The 25,489-nt window shown below is 41.8% G+C and overlaps 1 protein-coding gene across 1 annotated transcript in view; it reads left to right on the top strand.

Annotated features, from left to right (window-relative positions):
- LOC310784858 (NACHT, LRR and PYD domains-containing protein 3-like) overlaps window positions 1-25,258 on the top strand; it is an 83,666-nt gene extending 58,408 nt beyond the window's left edge. The window contains exons 8-14 of the mRNA XM_083645894.1: window positions 265-443; window positions 530-2,339; window positions 7,410-7,583; window positions 10,293-10,388; window positions 10,855-11,019; window positions 24,367-24,446; window positions 24,671-25,258. Of these exons, the coding sequence (XP_083502020.1) occupies window positions 265-443; window positions 530-2,339; window positions 7,410-7,583; window positions 10,293-10,388; window positions 10,855-11,019; window positions 24,367-24,446; window positions 24,671-25,209 (3,043 nt within the window). The 3' untranslated portion in view covers window positions 25,210-25,258. The remainder of the gene's footprint in view (window positions 1-264; window positions 444-529; window positions 2,340-7,409; window positions 7,584-10,292; window positions 10,389-10,854; window positions 11,020-24,366; window positions 24,447-24,670) is intronic.
- The last annotated feature ends 231 nt before the right edge of the window (window positions 25,259-25,489 follow it).

Genomic DNA, 25,489 nt, shown 5'->3' with positions numbered 1-25,489 from the left:
TTGAGATTGGTATGATCCTAATTTAGATTATGAATCACTGGCCAGAGCCTGCCGGAACAGGCCTTTATAGATCCGAGCATGACACCACCTGTGCTATGACATCATACCGTTTGTGACATCATCAGAGACATGACATCACCTGTGCTATGACATCACTAGCGAAAGGCATGAAAGACACTTATGAACCATGACATCATCAGTGATCGATGACATCATAGTCGGAATGACGACGTCAAAGTAGGAATGACGACGTCATCCTAACAGTCAGGAGGTCCTTAGGGATCCAGTCTCTACCAGCTGTGGACACTGGTTCTGCAGACAGTGCATCACCTCATACTTGGACCAGTCTGGTTCATCAGGAGACTCCACCTGTCCCCAGTGTGGAAACATATCCAAAACAAGACCTGGACTGCAGACACCCATTCAAACCAGCATCTCACAAAGTAAGAGTTCTGTCTAAGAAAAATGTTTTAATGAGGAAATAATCGCACATTTATTAAACACTTGCATATTGCGTCTTCTCTTCCAGTGGACGGTGCTCTCCAGGAGTTTGTAAATGAGCATAAGATCATTCTGATAAGGCGATGTGAATTTGTGACAGAGGGAACAGCTGAAGCAGGAACTGGAACCCCCCTCAACAGGATCTACACGACACTCTACATCACAGTGGGACAGAGTGAAGGGGTTAATACCCAACATGAGGTGTGGCAGCTGGAGACAGCATCCAAGATGGATACCCTCCATGACACTCCAATCAAATGCCATGACATCTTTAAACCCTTACCTGGCCAAGAGAGACACATCAGAGTAGTTCTGACGATGGGTGTTGCTGGCATTGGAAAAACCTTCTCAGTGCAGAAGTTCACTCTGGACTGGGCAGAGGGCTTGGAAAATCAAGATGTCAGTCTTGTGATTCTGCTTTCATTCCGGGAGCTGAACTTGATCAGAGATGAGCAGTACAGTCTTCTCATGCTGCTCCATGTTTTCCATCCAACATTACAGGCGCTCACAGAAGAGAAGCTCTCTGTCTGTAAGGTTGTGTTCATCTTTGACGGCCTGGATGAAAGCAGACTTTCATTGGATTTCCAGAACAACGAGGTTGTGTCAGATGTCACACAGGTATCATCAGTAGACGTGCTACTGACAAACCTCATCAAGGGGAATCTGCTTCCCACTGCTCTCCACTGGATAACTTCCAGACCTGCAGCAGCCAATCAGATCCCTCCTACATGTGTTGACAGAGTAACAGAGGTACGAGGGTTCACAGACCTCCAGAAGGAGGAGTACTTCAGGAGGAGATCCAATGATGAGGAGCAGGCCAGCAGAATCCTCTCACACATCAAGGCATCCAGGAGCCTCCGCATCATGTGCCACATCCCAGTCTTCTGTTGGATCACTGATACAGTTCTGCAGCACATGATTACAGACCAGAGAGCAGAAATGCCCAAGACCCTGACTGAGATGTACTCACACTTCCTGCTGGTTCAGACAAAGAGGAAGAAGCAGAAGTATGATGAGAGACATGAGATGAGTCAGCAGGAGCTGACAGAGACTGACAGGGACGTTCTTCTGAAGCTGGGGAAGCTGGCGTTTGAACATCTGCAGACAGGCAACCTCCTGTTCTACCAAGAAGACCTGGAGGAGTGTGGTCTTGATGTCAGAGAGGCCTCAGTGTTCTCAGGAGTGTGCACAGAGATCTTCAAAAGAGAGTGTGTGCTCTTCCAGAAAATGGTCTACTGCTTTGTTCATCTGAGCATCCAGGAGTTTCTCGCTGCAGTCTACATGTTCCACTGCTACACAAACAGAAGAATCTTGACACATGAGATGATACTGGACAAATTCCTGCGAAATGACTGGGGTCGATATGGCACAAGTAAATTGGAAGCCTTCCTGAAGACAGCAATGTTCAAAGCATTGTATAGCAAAAATGGCCACCTGGACCTCTTTGTCCGCTTCCTTCATGGCCTCTCACTGATGTCCAACCAGAGACTCTTAGGAGGCTTGCTAGGTCAGACAAAGAGCAGACCAGAGGAAATCCAGAGAGCGATCAGCAACCTGAAGGAGATGAACACATACAATTTCTCTCCTGACAGAAGCATCAACATCTTCCACTGTTTGATGGAGATGAAAGACGAGTCAGTATATCAGGAGATCCAAGAGTTCCTGAAGTCAGAGAACAGATCAGAGAAGGAACTTTCTGAGATCCACTGCTCAGCTCTGGCCTACATGCTGCAGATGGCAGATACGGTTCTGGATGTGTTGGACCTGAAGGCATACAACACGTCAGTGGAGGGAAAACGCAGATTGATCCCAGCTGTGAGGAACTGCAGGAATGCTCGGTTAGTCCTGATGTGAATATCAATAGTATAAAACAGTGTAGAAATACATTCATATCTGACAACATAAGCCATCAGATTTCCAAAGTAAATCCATAGTTTGTCAGAGGCACACTATGCAATGTTATTCCACATGTTATCACACACACACACACACACACACACACACACACACACACACACACACACACACACACACACACACACACACACACACACACACACATTTACTGTGATTTATTCAGCAAACAACGCGTTTCGCTGTAGCAGCTTCATCAGGTTTGCTCATACAACCATGAGGGCCCAGGTGAGCCTAAGTAGTAACAGGACCTAATTGGTCACATGACCAATTAGGAAATCACAATTTTTTTCTTTTTACAGGTTGTAGAAAAATACATAATATAATGGACAACAAAGTAAATACAATATCAAAAAAGGAATGGCGATATATAATAATATTGTTCAAGTTAAAAAGCAAGGACATAAGATAGCATTAATCTGTAGCAATGTCAGAGTTACAGAAATGAGCACATTCGAAGGTTGAGCTCAAAATCTACAAAGAATAGGAGGACCTATACAATAAGAGTTAGAGCAATGCAATGTTAAGCTCAAATTATATTTAGAAAAGGAGGACCCACAACATTAATCTAAGAGTTACAGCAATGCAAACAGTTACAAGCTTAAGCTCAAATTCTATTTAGAAAAGGAGGACCTACAACATTAATCTAAGAGTTACAGCAATGCAAACAATTACAAAGTTAAGCTCAAATTCGATTTAGAAAAGGACAATAATAAGAATTACAGCAATTGGAAATAAAAAAGGTTAAGCTCCACTTTAGTATAGAAGTAGAGGACCTGTATCTCCCTCAATTGCTAAAGGGGAGGGGGTGAGTGTCAGGGGGCATAGTGGCTCAGTGGCTCATCTCTCCCTAGGACACCGATCTGAGAAGAGAGACAGGAATTCATATACAATCACAAAGTTATACAGTTACAGAAAACAACTAAAATCCTGGGTTTCGTTCAGGCCAAACGGTTCAATTGTATTTAGCTCATGGATCCAGAAGGACTCTCGTCTGAGAAGTTGGTTGACTATGTTACCCCCTCTTGGATTAGCTTGTATTTTTTCAATTCCTATAAATTTGAGAGAGGAGGCTGAACCATGATTTTTTTCTTTGTAATGCCTGGCGATGGAGTAGTCCAGGTTGCCGTTCCTAATGGCGGCTTTATGTTCTGCTATTCTCAGCTTGAGAAGGCGTTTTGTCTGGCCTATGTACATAGATCCACATGGGCAAAGTAAGGCATAAATAACATGTGTCGAGAGGCAATTAATAAAATCCCTAATAACATATTTCTTTCCTGAATGGGGATGATTACATTTCTTAGTATCAAATGTATTTGAACAGTGTGCACATTTACCACATCTGTAGTTCCCATACATTTGTTGAGCGAGCCAGTTTGTTTGTATGGGCTCTTTATACATGGAGGAAACAACAACATCTCTTATATTTCTGCCCCTTCTAAAGCTGAACCGGGGTCTCAAAGAGGACAGGTGGTTCAGGCCTGGGTCACATTCCAAGATATGCCAATGCTTGTTTATAATATGTTTGACTTGCTTGGAGGCAGTGCAGTATTCAGACACAAAAGTGGTTCTGCTTTCAGTGTGTTGGGGAGGGGGATTGAAGAGCTCCTCCCAATCTCGGCCATTCACTTTTTCAATAGCTTTGTCAATAAGTGTTTGGTCATATCCTCTTTGTCTGAAACGTTGAGCCATTGATTTAGCCTTAATTTGAAAATCGGCCTCCTTACTGCAAATCCTCCTCAGTCTCACAAACTGACCATAAGGGATGTTACTATGGTCAGGATGGAAACTGGTGGAGTGCAAAAGAGTATTTCTATCGGTTTCCTTTCTATAGACAAGTTTCCTGGGCCGTTCCTAGGGCGGCGCCATAGCAGCCTTTCATGTCGCCGGCTTCCGTTTAAGTCCACATTACGTCCACAGCAGCAAGCACATCAGAAGGCAGCAGCCGAAATATCCAAACTTTTTTACAACGATCGATAACATCAGCTACACTAATGTTAGCAGACGTTATTAACAATGGGTTATTCTGGAACACATTGTGCAGTGCGTGGCTGTCACAAAACACAGTGCGTGTTTCCATCCACTGCTATTTTGCGAATTATAGAGCTGACAATCACCTCGTGTTTGAGGCTGTCTGAGCTGCTGATCAGCTGCTAGACCCGATATACAGCTCTGTTAAACACATCTAACGTTATTAATTTAAAGTTTCTTGATGATCTACAAGTAGACAAAGGTAGCCTACCATAATGCCATTTCTGGATTACCAGGTGCGACTCGGCAAACTAACGTTATAATCCCAACCCGATCTCCCAATTTTTTTTTAAATAGCAACGTTTGTGGACCAACGTTGCTATGTTACAATTTCGTCTCCGAAATTGTAAAATGGTAATCCACAGAGCAGATAGTAGGTGAATACAATTTCATTCAAGTCTAGAAGTGAGTCGCCTTAAAGTTAATATCCCAGTCTTCTTCTGTTTACCACGGCGGGTATTGTGCTGCGTATTTACCATTATTTACCGTGTGTAGCCCTATTGTGTGGAGGCTACACACGGCATGTCATGTTTTGCAGTGATCAAGGCAAACTGGGTTGTTTTTGAATGGAGAGACACCTAACGTTAGTCTGGCTGACTGTGACAGAGGAGAGGACAGTAACCTAAGTCTGACTGACTGTGAGAGAGGAGAGGACTGTAACCTAACGTTAGTCTGACTGTGAGAGAGGAGAGTACTGTCACTGTAACCTAACATTAGTGTGACTGACTGTGACAGAGGAGAGGACTGTAACCTACGTTACGTTAGTCTGGCTGACGCTTCGGAGCTTTTGAGATAGTTCATTGCGTTGCCGTCCACCGCCATTGATTCCTCAAAATACGCTATAATCCTGCCTGTAGCTACGTTCGGCCATTTACACATATTATCTTCCCATGTGTCCACTGTCAACGGGTGTGGGATAGACACTCTTTCATTAGATAGGAGACTCGCAGAATGAACCCAAGTTTGCATTTTTTCGGCGGTCGCTATGGCTACTACGGTAGTACGTTACGCTTCTCCGTATTCACAAACACCGGAACCGACAGACACGATCGCGGCCGAGTCCGGAAGCAAACCGGAAGTGCCCAGGAAACTTGTCTATAAATAGATGTCTCCAATTGTCTCCTTTCATTAATAGAAATCAAAAGATCCAGGAAATGAATTTTTTCACAACCAAATTCAATAGTAAAGTGTAAAGTGGGGTAGGTACTATTAATATAGTCAGTAAATGCTCTCAATTCCTGTTCAGAACCGGTGAACCCCATGATGATGACATCAATATACCGTTTAAAGAACAGAATGTTGTTAGCAAAAGGGTTATTGTTAAAAATATATCTATTTTCCCACAAACCCATGAATAAATTTGCATAATTTGGGGCGAAAGGTGATCCCATACTTGTGCCTTGAACTTGCAAATAATATTTGTTATCAAAGATGAAATAATTACATTTCAAAATTAATTTAATGAGAGACAAAAGCAATTCCACAGGAAGATCATCTTTCTTAGGGCCAAGGTAAAACTCCATAGCTTCTAGACCACAATCATGTGGAATGTTCGTGTATAGGCTCTCACATTCGGTTCTTCAAACACACACACACACACACACACACACACACACACACACACACACACACACACACACACACACACACACACACACACACACACACACACACACACACACACACACACGTAGCCTATTCAGCTGTTGGCTGCATGCTCCTGTAATCACCTGTCAATCAAATGTGGGCTGAGGGATGCCTCTCTCGATCTCCCTCGCATCCTCTCGGCATTGATGAAAGATTGTTAAATAAATAGATACTCAAACGAATTAACTATATAAGCCTGTCGGATGTTCTGTGAGAAAGATCTATAGCGACATAATGAGAGAGTGAAAAATGTAGGCTACATAGTGCACAAACCGATTATCGCTTTCTCTCTCTCTGTCTCTAGAGCTACAATTAAATTCTCTGTGTATGTTGTAGCCATGTGATGAAGCAAACGTCTTACAGTAGTCAGAATGAGGACATATATTATTTCACAACATGGGAATGTTTGCTTATTTAGCCTAAACTGAGTGAAGAAAAGATAAGAATATATAGGCTACAATACAATGAGCCCTATTGTATTACCTGCCTATATCTGAGAAATCACTTGCCACCTGCCTCCCTTTCTCTCTCTCTCCATCTCTATACTGTATATCTCTATCTTTCTCTCTCAGCAAAGTAAAAATATAAGTAGATAGATCATGAAGAGTTCATTTGCAAATGCCATTGTTAAAATGAATAGACATCTGTTTCATACTCCTGGGAGTGCAGTGCACATTAAAAATAACATTATTTGGGTGATTTATGTGACAATTATGAGGTGGAAATGTTTTGATTATGATCAATAATACAAATATGTGTCGGGTTCTCCACTCTAATTAGCGTGTTTGTGAAGATATGGGCCTTGGTCATTATAAATGATGCATAGCTTTTTGCGTGTTGGTGGGGCCACATGTCATGCAGTACTCGCCCTTCAAACAGCCCGAGCCCCCCATTGTTACACATAGCAGATTACAACTGTAATGATTATTTTTAAAATCTACATAAGGGCACATATTAGGAGAAGGGAAATTAGCTACTGAGAGCAAAACCTCGTACACATTTATTGACTTTATATTTAGAGTGAGAAGTTGAGTTGTGGTCCCATTGACTTACTTGGAGTTGGATGGGATTTGGAGTCTTGGACTCTAGTGGACGTTGGAAGAACTGCAGCTTTCAGCTACTTCCCTATTTCCTTCAAAATTCACTCGTGGTTTTGCCACTTGTTACAAATGGAGGAGGTCTGCGCTCTACTGAGCACATTTTCTATGTTTCTGCATATATTATATATTGATAACTTTTTGGAACATTTACTCTTTCAACATCATGCAAAAAGTGAATTGCTTTGATAATTATGGAATTTAAATCTGTAATTACAGACTTTCTGACTGTGGACTCTCAGAGACTCAGTGTGAAGTCCTGGTCTCAGCTCTGAAGTCCAACCCCTCCCATCTGAGAGAGCTGGACCTGAGTAAAAACTATCTACAGGATGCAGGCGTGAAGCTGCTGTCTGTTGGACTGGAGAGTCCACACTGTCGACTGGAGACTCTGAGGTCAGACAGCATAATTTATTTCTGTTGACATGGATATTATGTAAAGTGGTGACATCTGTAAAAGGTTGAAACTACTGTCCAGCTTAATTGTGAAGCCAATTCACTAATATAATGATATAGCTTATTTATTATGGCATACATATTTGTACTATTTGTACATATTTAAAACCTTAATATAACAATGAAAAACCTGCAGGTACACGCCACAATTCAATCTTCAGTCTCTACTTTTTGTTCATTACGTTCATTTGAGCAGCGACAGGTTGTCATTAATATTAACTAGTGTTTTTTAACCTGGAACCCTATTCTGCCCTGCAAAGCTAAAAGGGGGTAACTCAATTTTTGTCAAAAATGAGTTTTTGTCATTTTTGGAACATTGAAGATCTGCTTTATCATGTGGAAAAATATCTTGAGTGAATTGTGTTGTTTTTTGGAGAAAATAGGGGGTCATATTTACAGTAACTTCCAAAAGCCCTAGAAAAGCCAAGCAAGACTGAGGTAACATCAGTTACGGTTGTTTGGTTTGGTTTGACTGCACTCTGAATACTATGCCATGCAACGCAAAAAGGGGGTAACTCACCAGAATGCTCAGGTTGAGTTGATGAGTTACATTACTGGGCAGGCCTAATGTCATGATTGTGACATCGGACCAATTACCACCCCCCCCCCCCCCCCCACACACACACAGACACCCACACCACCCACAATAACTCCCAAGGTTGCCAGCTCATACGGCATTAACCCCCTAACCCTTATACATTAACCCGCGAGGCACCTCATATGACATTAACCCCCGAGGCACCAGCTCATACCACATTTACCCCCGAGGCTCCAGCTCGTACAACATTAACCCCAGAGACGCCAACTCATATGACATTAACCCCTGAGGCGCCAGCTCATATGACATTAACCCCCGAGGCGCCAGCTCATACAACATTAACTGCTGAGGCGCCAGCTCATATGACATTAACCCCTGAGGCGCCAGCTCATACAACATTAACCCCAGAGGCGCCAGCTCATACATTAACCCACGAGGCGCCAACACACAGACACACAACGGGCCAACAAGAGTCCCACCAAACTAGGCTTTAAGGATGTGTAGCAGCCTGATAATCTAGTTATATTATATTTATACGTATATTATATTAAGCGTAATTGTGCCATGAACATGAGACTTCATGTCTATGTTATCATTATTATCATATATACTGGTTTTATATAGTGATAAGCAACTAGGGCTGTCCCAGCGAGTCGACGTAATCGATGACGTCGACTACGTAATTACGCTACGTGCGTCGACACGTCACAAAACAAAAAAGATGACAGCGATGGCCGGAAAAAGTAGTCATTTCTGCACCGCAGCGAACATAACATTACACCATTTAACGGTGTTATTCGGCCGTTTAACGTTAACGTACATATTTCCGTTTGCTTTCACGGCTAACATGTAGAAAATTGATTAAACTAACGTTACAGACCATTGTTAGTCTGTTGCTGCTCACGTTAATTTACTGCGTGCATCATTTAACAGTGCTATTCGGCTTTTTACATTCTTCTGTTTGGGTTCACGGCCATGTAAGATGAGATCAAAACTAACGTTACAGACCATTGTTACAGTCTGTGACTGTTAGTCTGTAAATCGTTTGTATTATTTATTTCCTTACCCCCACACTGATGCAAACATACATTTGGCTGAGTTAGCTGCACAATGCACATTACTCCAGTGATTAAATAAATCCATGTCCTGTAAAAATACTGATCCTCCTCAGTTTAGGGAAAGGGTTCATACATACAGTGATGAATCATGATGATGATCAATTTAATCTATGTGTCAGGTGGTCCAGTATTTTCGTGATGAGAGCAGGCAACTGACAAATAGGCAGGCACTATCTATTATATAATAATAAGATTCATATTAATAATAATAATAATTCATATGATCATATCATAATAACAGACATGGAAATTAGACTTAGACTAATTTTAAATATGTCCCTACAGTATTATATTATTATTTATCTCTCTCTCTTTTCAGGAAGCAAAGCAGTGTGGAAGAGTTTTTCCCCAAACGAGAATGAGATGGTTAAATAAAATACTGAAATTGAGAAGTTTTTGTTTATTTATTTGTTTTGGGTAAATTTATTGTTATATAATAAAAAAATTAAATAGAAAATAATCGCTAGATTAATCGACTAATCGAAAAAATAATCGTTAGTCGAATCGATAAGAAAATAATCGTTTGGGACAGCCCTATAAGCAACCAAATGAAGGATCAAATTGAAGTTACTGTCTTTTTGTTTGGCATCACCACAATTATGTAGATAAATAACTACATTAAAACAACATATAATTAACACATGTCCAGTTTTCTTCCTACAATACATTTGGCTGGACAACAACACAACTTTAAAGTCATTTTTCTCAGTTCTACACTCTGGCGAGTTACCCCCTTTTAGCTTTGCAGGGCAGTATTGGGGTCAGGTGTTTGGAGTGGAGTGCAAAATGTTAGAATATTCTACATTTAAAGCCTCCACAGCTCTGATGGGATGAAACACTGCGTGGTTTTAAGCAGGATTCTATCCAAGAATATTGTATTTTATAGCTACTGCATTTGCTTCATTCTTCATTCAGATTGAGTGACTGCAGCTTGTCAGACAGCAGCTGTGCTTCTCTGGCCTCAGCTCTGAAGTCCAACCCCTCCCATCTGAGAGAGCTGGACCTGAGTAAAAACTATCTACAGGATGCAGGCATGAAGCTGCTGTCTGTTGGACTGGAGAGTCCACATTGTCGACTGGAGACTCTGAGGTCAGACAGCATAATTTATTTCTGTTGACATGAATATTATGTAAAGTGGTGACATCTGTAAAAGGTTGAAACTACTGTCCAGCTTAATTGTGAAGCCAATTCACTAATATAATGATATAGCTAATTTATTATGGCATACATATTTGTACTATTTGTACATATTTAAAACCTTAATATAACAATGAAAATCCTGCAGGTACACGCCACAATTCAATCTTCAGTCTCTACTTTTTGTTCATTACGTTAATTTGAGCAGCGACAGGTTGTCATTAATATTAACTAGTGTTTTTTAACCTGGAACCCTATTGGGGTCAGGTGTTTGGAGTGGAGTGCAAAATGTTAGAATATTCTACATTTAAAGCCTCCACAGCTCTGATGGGATGAAACACTGCGTGGTTTTAAGCAGGATTTCTATCCAAGAATATTGTATTTTATAGCTACTGCATTTGCTTCATTCTTCATTCAGATTGAGTGACTGCAGCTTGTCAGACAGCAGCTGTGCTTCTCTGGCCTCAGCTCTGATGTCCAACCCTTCCTATCTGAGAGAACTAGACCTGAGCGACAACAAGCTGAATGGTTCAGCACTGTATGATCTTGTGGGAAGTCCAGACTGTAAACTGGAGACTCTGAGGTCAGTAGAGGGTTGGATTCACTACATGACAAGGGCTGCGTTTCCCAAAAGCTTCTTAGCGCTAAGAAGCTTCTTTAACCCTTCTTAAGGCTCCCGTAAGAAGCAAACGCGTTTCACAATTGCTTCTTAGCCTTAGATGATCTTTCGTTAAGAAGGCATGCATTTCCCAAAAGCTTCTTAGCGCTAAGAACTACGTGGCACTATGTGTAGGATTCTGCACTATTAAATATCACCAAACCATTACCTTGTATATGTTGAGGACTTACAGTGATTCATTTCTGTGTTTACAACTAAGCCACGCCCCCTCCCTGTGTTGTGATGGGCCACCAAACCTTCCTCCCATGATCCTGAATGGGCGTGATCTGTTTACATAGAAATCCCTCCCTGGAGAGGCCGACCTAGTGAGCCCCTCCCATCCCACAGCCCAAAACAGAATTTTGCAGACAAAGATGGCGGACCCCTGATGCGGGCATTCCAGGCATTCCATTCTCTGATCCACCTTAGAAACCGCATACTTTAGCCAAATCGCCGCCGAAAAGAAAGATTCAGACCAGAGTCAACCTTGCCGGTCTGGCTTTCACTAGATGGAGAGCCCTACGAGCAGCTATATCTGGCCTGCAAAGTGACTCGGAGCTGGCGTGTTCTCCTGTACTTACACATGGTAAGTAACGTTATAGCTTTTGCATGTCCCATTTCAGTAACGTTACGCATGATAGCGAAATGTACAAGTTGTTATCGATATTGTGAATTTGTTCTGGGAATGTTGTAATCACTTGGCTAACTGTTGCTTTTCATGGCTATTCAAATGACTTTACACTGCTAGTGTGGCCTGTTGCTGGATTAGATTAGCTTGTTGTTCATGTATAACTTATACACAGACATTCTGGTGACAAGTTGACATGCATGACATAACGTTACTTCCCATTACAAATTTCGCATGCATTTTCTGTTATAATTACGTCCAGTTGCTGTCACTATGACGCAGAACGGTATAGTAATGTGTAAACACTTAGAAACGCCATGGAGAAAAGCTAGCTTCGCTAATGTTAGCAGTTTGTTTTTCTATTCTGTCTCACTAAGCAACGTTACATTAGAAAATAGCTGTAACACCGTCCAAACAAATCAAGGCTTGGTAAAAATATCTAATTCATGACAATGTGGAGGAACCCTGCCTTGATATCTAGCAGCTACAAAATAGATGATTCAAATGAATACTAAACACATTTCCATTTGTCTGATTTCCAGTCATCCAGAAGACCTGACGATAGTCAAGATAGAAAACAAGTGGACCCACGATTATGATATTTGAGATGGAGAAATGGTGCTTTTATAGCAAACCTGTATAATACATGTTCCATCATCTTTGATGTTTTGATGTTTGCTGTCTGCAATCTTCTGTGCACCAATAAAGTTGATATGACTTCATCCATGTCTCTTGGCCACTACTATTCTCCATTGTGACTGTCTGTTGTCCATTGTAACATTAGATTTGCCTAAAGCTGAGTGTGTCTAGCTACAGTAGCCTACCAGTATTTGTGTTCTGTGTATATATAGCCTACTTTATATAATAGACAGTGTATGTGATGTTTCTCAGTACATTGATTTCACAACTTCGTTTATCAGAAAAAATACTTTATTTGCAAAACTAAAATATGGGCTACACCAGAATGACGTGACCAGTTCCATCAGCTATGCGGTTCTTCAGGATGTCGACAAGATCTGCTATCGTCCTACAGCTGACCTTCCTCTCTGCAACCCTGCCTCCTCTTCATCCCACTGGCTGGTGCTAGCCTGGGCTTCAGGCATACACCTTGGTTTGCATGCCTATAAAAAACAGCAGTGATTCAAGCGTTTGAAATTAGTAGGGTTAGAGTTAACAATGAATGACTATACAACTAACAATGAGAAAATACTAGCGTTGCACTATGAATACATTTTGGCCATGTCTTGGTATTAGCAGACGAACAAAAACACATAGGCTAAGCCAGTGGTTCTCAAATGGGGGCACTTTGCCAGGGGGTCCGCGAAAAGTTTTCAAGTATTTTTTTTATTTATTTTTTATTAAAAAATAAAATGCTACATGTTAATTTTTCCTTCTCAAACTACTTCCTACATGGTGCTAGTCTATCAAAATATCTTGGCTGTCATTGATTGTGTTGCATAGTGGTTTTCTGTACTGTTGACAAATTGTGATATTGTAAGTTGCTTTGGACAAAACAAAAGTGTCTGCTAAATGACGTAATGTAAATGTAATGTAATAAAAAAAATATATATATATTTTTTTTTGTTTGGCTTGGCAAGCCTCTGAGACAAATTCGGAAACTCCCCCGGCAGCCGCTAGGGGCAGCCGCCCCCTCTCCCCGTACTTTTGTGTAGCATTAATCCATTCAACCAATCAACGATGAGCAGGAAGCGGGAGATTATGGGAGAAAATAAATTACTTGCCTTTTTTTCAGGTGAGCTGCACAGACATCATATTACATCACTGTAATAAACAAACACGCAGACACAAACTAGTCCCTTAATTAATATCTGACACAGCACAGGGGGAAATCCAGACCATGTACAGACAGACCTCGCTCAGCAGGCAGGGAATTTAATAATAATAATTGATTGGATTTATATAGCGCCTTTCTAGATACTCAAAGTGCTTCACATATCAAGGGAGGGAGGGGAGGGAACTCAACTCATCCACCACCGATGCGTAGCACCCACCTGGGTGATGCACAGCAGCCAGTTTGTGCCAGAACGCTCACCACACATCAGCTCTCACGGTGGAGAGTTGAGGACTGAATGTGCCAATTAAGTAACAAGGGATGATTAGGTGGCCATGATTGAAGGAAGGTCTGTTTGGGAATTTTAGCCAGGGCACCGGGGTTACACCCCTACTCTACTCAGAGTCCCTGTCTCTGCCCTGGGGCATTGGGGAGATTATTCATCAGATCAGATTAGTCATCAGATCATTCGGACCAGAGGGGAAGAGCGCCTCCTACTGATCCTCCAACGCCACTTCCAGCACCAGTCTCCCATCCAAGGAGTATCCTAGGCCAGACCTGCTTAGCTTCCCAAGGAAAGTAATGTAATGCAGGAGCCACTGGTGAATGATTGACAGGTGTTCCAGCAGGCTAAAGGTGGATATTTTATGGAAATAGGTGTGGCTTATTGTTATATGCCGAACAGTCTCTCCTAACGATTCCTAATTAGCCCCTCAACCAGTGTTGGGGGTAACTCATTAGAAAAAGTAACATATTACATGTAATATATTTTAGCAGTAATTCAGTAATATAACGTATTACTTATAGGATTTCTGTAATATTATACAGTTACTTTGTCAAGTAACTCAAGTTACAAATTGAGTATTTTTTTTAAATCAAAGCACATATTTAATTAAAGATACAATTATTTCCTAATCAAACTGTGTTTGTATGCAAATAACCACCAATAACAAAGGAAAAGGATAACATTTCGAATTTTTGACGGTTTACACTGACTTTAAGACGGTTGAAATTATTTTTTGGGATGTTCCAGGGTGGCAATGTCATTCTGTTACTGCTGTTATTTTGATGAAAGTAATGCAAAAGTAGTGTAACAAATAACAAGTTACTCTACACAGACAGTAATATTGTAAAGTAATGTATTACTTTCAAATGAAAGCAACTAGTAGTATATTACATTTTGAAAGTAACTTGCCCAACATTGGTGACAACGCTGCATGCGGCTGGCATTTTTTGTTCAGCTTTCGATGGCAGTAATAGCCTATAGGCCAGGATTGCTGGAATTGCAAAAAAATATATAATATATTTGTTCAGGTGCACTGTATACAGATCCTTTCCAAAAAATTAGAATATCATGGAAATACCATGGATAACCGTGGTCTTCAGCAGATTGTAAAGCAAAGACAATTAAAACATTTGGCGGAGATTCAGAGGGAGTGGACTGAGGCTGGAGTCAGTCATAACTGAGAAGTAACTGCTGATTTTCTTCACACTATTCTAATTTCTTGAAATACTGTTTTGGGGGTTTTCTGGAGCTGTAGGCCAAAATTATGAAAAATGAAACAAATAAAGGCTAGAAATATTTAACTTTGTGTGTAATGAAGTTTGAAGTTTTCCATGATATTACAATTTTTTGGAAAGGATCTATATATTATATACAGTGCACCTGAACATGCAAGATACGCGCTGAGTAAGTGTTAAAATGTTCATGTCATTCTGGTCAATTCTACTCCACTTCTGTTATAACATTTCAGTCTTCAATATAGAATATTTTTCAATAATCTTGATGACTAATGTGTAAGAAATGACTGTTCTACATTGAGGAAGTTTGAAGTAAAATTTTTAATAATTAACTCGTTGGTTTTGGATTTATTTAGCTTCAAGAGTACGTGGTATCGCATTAAACGTTCCACCCATTGGTGACCAAGCTTTTTCAGCTGCTGCCCCCAAGATCTGGAACTCCCCTCCTCCTCCGTCCGGGACTCTGACGCTATCTCCACCTTCAAAAACAGACTGAAAACGCACCTCTTCTGCCTCGCCTTCCCACAGCATGGCCAGGGTCCAGAATAGCATGATCCCTCAGTTGTTTTAGCTTCTTATTTTTTTTTATGTTGTTTCTTTTACTTTTTTCGTATGCCTTTTTACCACTTTTTTTACTACTTTTAAATTGTACATTGTTCTTGAGTCCGAGAAAGGCGCTTTAAATCCAATCTATTATTATTATTATTATTATTATTATTATTATTATTATTATTATTATTATTATTATTATTATTATTATTATTTTTTTTTTTTTTTTTTTTTTTTTTTTTTTTTTAAGAGTACATTTTTGTTCTTGTGTGACCCTCAACACAGGCTTTGAGAATCCCGGGCCACTTACTGATACTTATGCTTAAATGTTTATTTCAAGAAAAACATTTTGGCTAGTGGAAATTCTAATCTGGTAACTTTAAAATCTAGCAGCAATATTGGCAGGTGGCCCAAAAAGTTAATTTCAAGCTCTGCAGGGTGAGCAGGTGCTGACATAGGAGTGAGTGAGAAAAGGATCAAATATTGGTGGTTAAAACTGAATAATGACATCACAACTGTTAATTTAAAATGAGTTATTCCTCTGAATCTGGCTTCAAATGCCCCCAACCTTCGGGCACCGGCGCCGTTCAGCCCCCGGCCTTCAGCAAAATGTGGCCCTTGGTGAAAAGTTATTGGGGACCCCTGCTATATGCTATAGCCTCGTCATGAAATGAGTGGCGTGAGTCAACCTCCAAAACGCTGTTTCATATGACAAAGGAAATATGCTACCTCACCCCCCTCCCGATAACAAACCCATACAAAAATCACATTCACAACAAGCCGACATCAGACGCACGCATGATCTAGAAACCAATCAATGTCAAGTATAGGGAGGTATGTCACACGCAGGTATGTCATGTAAATTCCTTTGGTCCACTCGCATAATTGCAGTGTAAAAGCAAACCTAACTGGACCAAATGTATACAATTGTACAAAAACATGGATTTGGTTCGGACCTTAGTCCCGACTTTTAGGTGTTAAAACGCCCCTTAGAGACATTTTAAATTAACATTAGGATTAGACTGTTGTGATGTCATTATTCAGTTTTAACCATCAAATTTGCTCCTTTTCTCATTCTTTTCCCCCCAACATGGCGCAAAAAGAAGAGTGAGTAAGCAATTTTTCACTGTAAATAGTTTTTAGTATATTTCTTCCTTTTTTTCAATGTGTAGAGTTAAGTAGCCTTTGTTTATTTTTGGAATGCATCCCCACCTAACTTATTATTATTTTATCTAGATACATACAATTTTGTATGTGGTTGTTGAGAATGTGGGTGATGTTTGTTTGTTTCAAGTTCTGTGTTTGGCCACACAAGGGCGAATACCTGCATGGTTTCACAAGAGCAGAGCCATATTGAAATCACGTTGGTTGTATTATTATTATTATTATTAGTGTGCTTTATTTTTTATTTTTTTTATTCAACCATGTTCACTGCTTACCATGTTCACTTCCTCTCATCACCTAACCCTTTATACAACAGAGAATGTTAGAGGGGCAGGGGCTGGCAAAAACGTTTTAACATTTTTAGCCAGATTTAGAGGAATATCTAATTTTAAAGGGGGACTAACCCCCCAGATATGTATCAGAACAGTGATTTGAAAATACCTATGGAAAAAAGCCAAGAAATGACATAGTATGCTCTTGTCTATACTATACTCTTTGGCTGTGTTCAGCTCAAGGTTTTTTTTGGGAAATCGACGCCATTACAGTTTGCCCACCGCCTCGAAAATAATTTATTTGAGAGCTGCAATATCTTTATAAATATCAACAACTAGCCAACGCTGGTGGCCTGTATGGAAACAGCGTTGCTCAAAATGGTTGAAAGTTATATCAATTTGGCCATTCAGTGGCGAACTAGAAATTTAATTATTTTTCTCCCTGTGTGTGTGTGGCAGTTTGTCTATGTTACGTTAGGAGAGACTAGTGATGCGAGGATCGTTAACGCAGCACACAGCACGGACAAACGCCCCGCTCTCAGCTTATGTAATCACAATGCGAGATTTCTCCACGTCATTCCCTCGCCCAACTTGCGATAAACCGCGCCATGAAATCCGCTTTAAATTTTCGTTTATGGGCTTTTCATGATTCTTGTTAAAAGTTACTGCAGCGCAGGGCAGTGTATGTGACAGTCAGACCTCCATGTGAAGAGCTCCGCCCGCGCGTCCCCGCTGCCTGGAGCACAGAAAGTGTTCCAGACTCGGTGTGATAATCCTGTAACAGCATTTGAGCTTATTCAGGTAAGATATTAATAATGTAATGACACATTCAGCGATAAACTGTCTACAATGAAGACATATGTCAAATATGACAACGTGGTGTTCAGTATTTTAAGAGCACAGGTTTTTTCTAGCGTACCTAGTTGCCTGATCAAACCCATTCTGCGCATTGCTCAGCCCAGCACAGCAAAACACACAAGCAGCGAGTCCACGTGGAGGAGGAGCACACACACACACAGACAGAGAGAGTGTGCTGCTGTGCTGCTCACTCCCCCCCCCCCAGTCCCCAGTCGCTCTGCTGACTTCATTTCCTGAAAAGTTCACGTTGCTTTCATTGCACAGTGACGATATTATAGTAGCCGATGTGTTTAGAGCAGCTTTGTCACGTTGTCACGTCGTAGTATAGCGTTATATTTTACATATGCGCTAAACTGCGATGAGATTTGACGGCGGGGATGAAAGTGAGGCTCTCACTTTGGTGCTGGGCTCTCGGAGCTGATTGCTACAAACACACAATTACCCCTCCCTCCCTCCGGGCAGAGCGTCAGTGCAGCAGCTCTGTGTCCCCAGCGAAAAGGGGCACAGAAGACCACCAGTCGTCCTTGAGAGGATTCCAGCATTCGTTGTCTCTCAACCTAATTATATGGAATTCTGGACAAAATCATATCTAGGCTATAAAAAATAAAAAATAAGATTTACATGAGACCAAATCTCATCATAGGGCCCCTTAGTATGAAAAAGGTTGGTAATGATTTACAGCAACACAATGCCATGTCCTTCCTTTTATGATTATAGTGGCGTTTATTGATAGTATTGTGTTACATAGGAGTTGGTAGGAAAATAACAGGCGATTGTAATCAATTAACAGGTCAAGTGACATCATGGGAATAGGCTTGGAGTTGTGAGGAGCCGAAAGGGTACAGGGGGAGTAGGGGAGTAACTATCTTGAAATCCCATAGTCTTTGGTTCATCGTGACGTCACGACGTATCAAATATCCCATTAATTTGAGGGCAAAAAAAAAGCAGTGTTCCACCCTTAGAGGGCGCTTATGCCAGGTATGCTGCTGAAAAATGATACAAATGGTAAAATGGCAACAGTTTGGTGTCAAATGTGGAAATTTTGACCAGAATTCTTCACACATCACCCCCAAAGTCATATATATTGGTTAAAAGCTGAAAAAAGGTGTTTTGGGGGTTAGTTACACTTTAAATTAACATTTGGATGATACTTGTCACGGAAAAATAACTCGACAAACTGAATAATATTAGTACGGAGTGTGTTTCATGATAAACGATGCCTGATGTACAATAAACATCAACATGGTAGGAAGGAACACACCGTTCCCCCGATCTAGAATACATCATCATGTTGCAATGCCGCCATTCTGGCTCCCAAGGGAATTAACATCAGTAACGCTACTCAGAGTATATTTCCCCCAAGCCAACAAGCAGTCAGAGATGGGCAAAAATACATCAAAAAGTATTTTATATACAAATTACAAATACTTGCTAATTTTTTTTATCACAATACAAACAAAAATACTGGTCTGAAAAATGTATTTGAAATACAAATACGTATTTTGTAAATACATAAAAATACATTTTATAAAAACTGATAAAGAGCTGCAACAATTAGTAAATGCATCGATTAATTGCCAAATATTACATTAATTGCCTATTTTGATAATCTATTCATAATTTTGAGCCATTTCTTTAACACATTGACTGCCAGACGTTTTTTTTTGCTGTAGGTAGCTTCTGCCAAGCCGTTTTTTGAGGATTATGGCTCATTTTATAAGAGCCGAGGATTCGTTTCAGCTTGGAGTTTGTGAACATACAATATCTCAAAAGTACTAATAGAATGTGTACTTTCTCTGTCTAAAAGAGTTAGTTTGTAGAGTTAGTAGTTATGTAAGCATTAGCAGTTGAATACAGCATGGTTTTAGCGTGAAAAAGAATATTCAGAGATAAACGGCTTTTTGTGAAATTGGATGGAACTGTCACTTTAACCATTCATTTTTGGCTCTCTCTCTCTCTCTCTCCCTCCCCCTCTCGCTCTCTCTCTCTCTCTCCCTCCCTCTCGCTCTCCCTCCCTCTCTCTCTCTCTCTCTCTCTCTCTCTCTCTCTCTCTCTCTCTCTCTCTCTCTCTCTCTCTCTCTCCCTCCCTCTCGAGTTGCTTCAACTCCGCCCTCCGTGGGCGGACAAGCTTGTCACCAGTCAGTGCTTTGCTGCTCTCCTGTGCCTGCATGTCTGGGCCGCTGTTTGAGGAAGTCGGGATGGACTCGCTCGTTTGGAGTTTTGGTTGAGAGAAGCTTTTGCGATTCTGGTCATATTTATGCTGCGTGTTTCAAAGTGTGTTCGTCCACCTGTAATCTATCACCCGATCATAGTAGATCGGCTGAATCTATTATGTAAATTTGCAATCCCGCATCGCCAGCAATCAGCGCGAAAAGGAGAATGGCTGGGCTGAGAATGGCTTGACAAGTTAAAAAAATGCTTTCCTTCCTCTAGCGAGGAGAGCACTGTTGCCACTTAGTGGGTCGGTGGAATGGGTTGTAAACGTTCGGTGGCTCCAATAATTATATAAGAGATGTAAAAGGCTTAGATGCACAACCCACCGTCAAAAAAAAAAAATCGATGCCAAAAACGTGTAAACACGTTGTTGGCAGGGAACAGCTGGATTCTGAAAACGTGTTCATACGTTGTTGGCAGTGAATGAGTTAAAGGAGAATTTCGTTTTTTTTAATCTGCAGCCCTCTCCTCACATTAATTATGATCTGACGACTCACCCAGTGCTCTCCGCAGCATTTTTGTCCTCCTAGGCGTTGTTTTGAGATCAATAGCGTCAAAGCCAGTCCTAGAATGGAGCTCCGTGGGGCCAAGTGGCAGCATGCTTTTCCAGACTGCAATTGTCCCCAGGCACCTAGCAGTAGTTGGTACAGGCATGCCAGGAATTCCAGGCATCCCATTTCCGCCTGTCGGGTCAGTAAGACTTTCCTGAGGAGAGCTGACCCGACAGGCAAAAATGGGCTGCCTGCAACCACCAGTGCAAAGAGCCCGGGGGAGAATTGCAGTCTCGTAACTCGTGTGTGTGTGTGTGTGTGTGTGTGTGTGTTTGTGTGTGTGTGTGTGTGTGTGTGTGTGTGTGTGTGTGTGTGTGTGTGTGTGTGTGTGTGTGTGTGTGTGTGTGTGTGTGTGTGTGTGTGCCCGTGTGCCCGCAGTCAGGCCACTCACTGAACAGCAGGCCAGGCGCCGCCTACTGGTTTACTAGTGGTTTTATTACTTTATTAGTTAGTCTGAAGTAATAATTACACCTCAGGTGTAATTATTACACCTGATCCCACTAATCATTAAGTGGGTGCATCTCATTGTAAAATTGGACTCAGAAGCTCGGAAACCATAGACGGTATGAAAATACGGACAGAGCCACCGTGATGTCACTCATTCATTTCTGGACTCTTGTGTTGGAGCCTTGAGTTTTGCATTGCTCAACACTTGGCTATAGGCTATAGAGACTAAAACCATTGTTGGCCTAATTTTTCAGAAACAAAGGTTGGGGCTTGAGCAGAACACACTACCATGTCTTTAATGTTAGGGGCTTGCTTAAACAGGAAGATGTTTAATGAAACTGAGAATATGTCAATGTTTATTATTATTGTTATTGTTATGACGTGTAGTTCTTAAGCCTGTGGAGAATAACACAGTATGCACGATCTGATCACCAGACAATTGTCCAAGTCCCTCTGATCCGAGTCCCAAGCGAGTCTCAAGTCAATTGGTCCCGAGTCTCAAGCAAGTCCCAAGTCTTTCCTTTTGTCGGCAAGTCAAGTCAAGTCAAGTCACAATGTTATTTCAAGTCAAGTCTCGAGTCGAGTCACAGGTTATGTCAAGTCGAGTCACAGGTTAGAAAAAATGACAAGGCAGAGATTATTTAGGCTGCAGACGTGCGCGTTCACGTTAATACGTGCTTGTTGCCAAGCAACACACTTCTCTCAGACGAGCTCTCAGCTCGAGACAGCTGACAGACAGCTCCAACTCAGCTCAAACTTATAGAGTTGTATTCAAAGCATAGAAACTTTCTCACAGCTCAATTTAACAGCGCCAACACAAGCAGTTTGATCACAAGTGCAATCAGTACTGAATGCGATGGCAGACTGCGCACTGCGGGCAGTTGACGAAGTCAGGAAGAAATTGAAAGATCTTCCGACGCATTAGCCTTGTACCAAGACGCTGATTACATTACACTGCATTACATTGCTGATGCGTCTATTTACAGCACATATCGATCGATATTTTTGGAGAAGATTCCGGCCGCATCACGCGCAGATCAAGATGAGACAGCTGTCAGTGAGTAGCTACGCATTTGGGTGTAACTTTTACGCCTGCTCCATACACAGACGCAGCGCATACAGGGTGCACTAGTCATAAAATTAAGTTAGTCGTAACTTTGAGTTCTACATCGGACGTAGCGTGTAAACCTAGGCGTACGCCCAGCTGGTGCACTCGGCTGATCTTGTCACAAGTCCGAGTCGAGTTTCGAGTCATTTTCTTCCAAGTCCGAGTCGAGTTTCAAGTATTTACCTTCCAAGTCCGAGTCGAGTCGGAAGTCGTCAAATTTGCGACTCGAGTCGACTCGAGTCCGAGTCCCTATGACTCGAGTCCAATTGTCTGCTGATCACTCTTCCTTAAATAAAGTTAGCTGTGAAGCGTTTGTACAGAGGCATATTTTTGGTTTTACTTCTTCATATTATACTTGCAGTTATCTAGGCAATGTTGATGTTTCTATTAGTGAACAAATAGGTAACATGTATCATCGCGTTAGCATTATATTCACTAAAACACGCGCGTCGGCCCGTATCGGCCTGGCCTGCTTGGTATCTAATGCCCGGCCTGAATTATGATCCCAGTCTGCCCCTGCACACACACACACACACACACACACACAGACACACACACACACACACACACACACACACACACACACACACACACACACACACGAGACACACACACACACACACACGCGCACACACACACACACACACACACACACACACACACACACACACACACAGACTCACACACACACACACACACACACACACACACACACACACAGACACACACACACAGACACTGCCTGTCTGCTCCGACTGTGTTGTGTTGTTTGCTCTGTCTGTCTTGCCATGTTTTAACTGTGTTTTCACTTGTGTTTTAATTTGTTCTAAGTAACTTTGTATTTATTTTATCCCCTACCTTAACCCTATCCCTCAAAAGGCTGTGCCTTCTGCCAGGTCGCCATTGTAAATAAGAATTTGTTCTTAAGTTTGGCCTGAGACCCACAAAGACTTCTACAGAGGCACCATCGAAAGCCTGTTGACCAGCTTACCTAAGGTTAAATAATATAAAACACACACACACACAAGAGACAGGCACACACATGCACACACATAAGAGAGACATGCACAGTGATGATGTCATCAGTGATGATGTCATCAGTCTGAGGCTCACGCGAGAGACTGAGGGAGAGAGAGAGGGGGGAGAGAGAGAGGGAGACATTGTGCGTGCGCCAACAGGGTAGGTAAGGCCACACAGCAGCCGAGCTGCAGGGAAGGTCGCGTAGCGGCCGAGATGCGAATGCGAGCTGCAGGGCGGGTGAGCCTTTGAATCGAGCGCGCGAGATGCCTAGTATACTATGGGCAACAACAATATACATGTACAGATTCAACATGTACAGACAACAGATTTGTAATATTGATGAGGATGTTCTGATGTTGACGTACCAATAATAAGACTGACGTTTACTGATGACATAGATGTTGATGATGATGATGAGGCAATGATGATGATGATGACGATATGTGTGTGTGTGTGTGTGTGCTTGCTTGCACGCACAAGTATGTCTCTGTGTGTGTTGAGGTGTGGACATGAATAAATAATTGTGTGTGTGTGTGTGTGTGTGTGTGTGTGTGTGTGTGTGTGTGTGTGTGTGTGTGTGTGCTTGCACGCACAAGTATGTTTCTGTGTGTGTTGAGGTGTGGACATGAATAAATAATTTGTGTGTGTGTGTGTGTGTGTGTGTGTGTGTGTGTGTGTGTGTGTGTGTGTGTGTGTGTGTGTGTGAGAGAGAAGGTGTGTGTTTGTGTTCATGCTAATTGACTAAAAGGAGCAGTGGGGGGATTTTGAAATGTAGGGTGGCAGAGGCATAGTAGGGTGGGCTGCTGCTGCCATCCTGGAAATTTGCATATGTGGTCACAGCTATTGTGAATTCACACTGTTTCACACATGTTTTGGTGTACATTAGACTTTCCTGCAAGTTTAATATGTTGAAAAATCAAACTCTTTTCTAAGTGAATGCAGTCAGCCAGCAGAACAAACTGCAGGCAGGAACCATCCACCAAATCAATCCAGCAGTGAGCACAAATTCATTTAATTTAGCTAAATAGCTCTGGAGTTTTCAATAAAAGTAGATCTACAGCAGATTTTCTTTCTTGAGCTATCTGGCTAATAAAACCTTTATATGGAATCAAACAGAATATTCTCATCTGACTTTGTTTCCCCCACAGTGTGGACTATGCTGCAGTCTACAGCTCGTGGCTGATGCAGAAACGTCAGAGTGATGAAGAACGAGGAGTAATGAAGAAGTGTAAGTGTGTATTTATGTAACTGCTTACATAAAGTCCCTCTACACAGCAGCTTGTGACATCTATTCATTCAAGTCCAGCTGTGAATGAAGATGATGGCTGATATAATGTGTCACCATGAAACTGTTAAGAAAATAAAGGTCAAAGTGTTAATAAATCAACAAATAATAAACAGCTCTATTAGAATAAAAAGAGTTTCTGTATTGTGTCTTGTTCTCTCCATCAGATGCCTGTGAACTCTCACTGGACCCAAACACAGCACACAGACTCCTCCTCCTGTCTGAAGACAACAGAAAGGTGACATGTGTGAGAAAGGAGCAGCCATATCCTGATCACCCAGAGAGATTTGTCATCTGGCCTCAGCTGCTGTGTAGAGATGGTCTGACTGGTCGCTGTTACTGGGAGGTGGAGAGGAAAGGAGGGGTTGATATAGGAGTGACTTACAGAGGAATCAGCAGGAGAGGATGGGGTGATGACAGCCTGCTTGGATGGAATGAAAAGTCCTGGAGTCTGAGCTGCTCTTATGATCATTACTCTGCCTGTCACAATAAGACAAAAGTATCCACAGGAATCTACTGGTCTCTCTCTGACAGAGTAGGAGTGTATCTGGACTGGCCTGCTGGCTCTCTGTCCTTCTACAGAGTTTCCTCTGACACACTGATCCACATCCACACCTTCCACTCCACCTTCACTGAACCACTCTACCCTGGGTTCTGCTTCCGGTCCTTGTGTGGGTCTGGTGACTCAGTGTCTCTTGTCAGGTAGAGGAGGGAGAGAGAAACACACACTGATGACCAAGGACAGCTGCTGACATGTTTCCTATCGGTCGACTTCTCTCCCTATGAATTCCATTCATATTGAGATATACCTGATTCAGCGCAGCTGTCGTTGGATAACTCTTTAAGACACTTATTAGCACCACCTGTGTGCCCTCGCGGCCGCACGCTGATTGGCCAGCCCTGGCCATTTAATCTACACTCAGGTGCGGCTCGCGTTCGCTTATCTGTTTTCCAGCCAAAGAAAGCAGACGTGTTGTTGTGATTGA

This window comes from Poromitra crassiceps, assembly GCF_964638095.1.
Source record: "Poromitra crassiceps genome assembly, chromosome: 11".
Lineage (NCBI taxonomy): Eukaryota > Metazoa > Chordata > Actinopteri > Beryciformes > Melamphaidae > Poromitra > Poromitra crassiceps.
The sequence above is the reverse complement of the archived record's forward strand: the minus strand, read 5'-3'. Positions and strand labels throughout refer to the sequence as shown.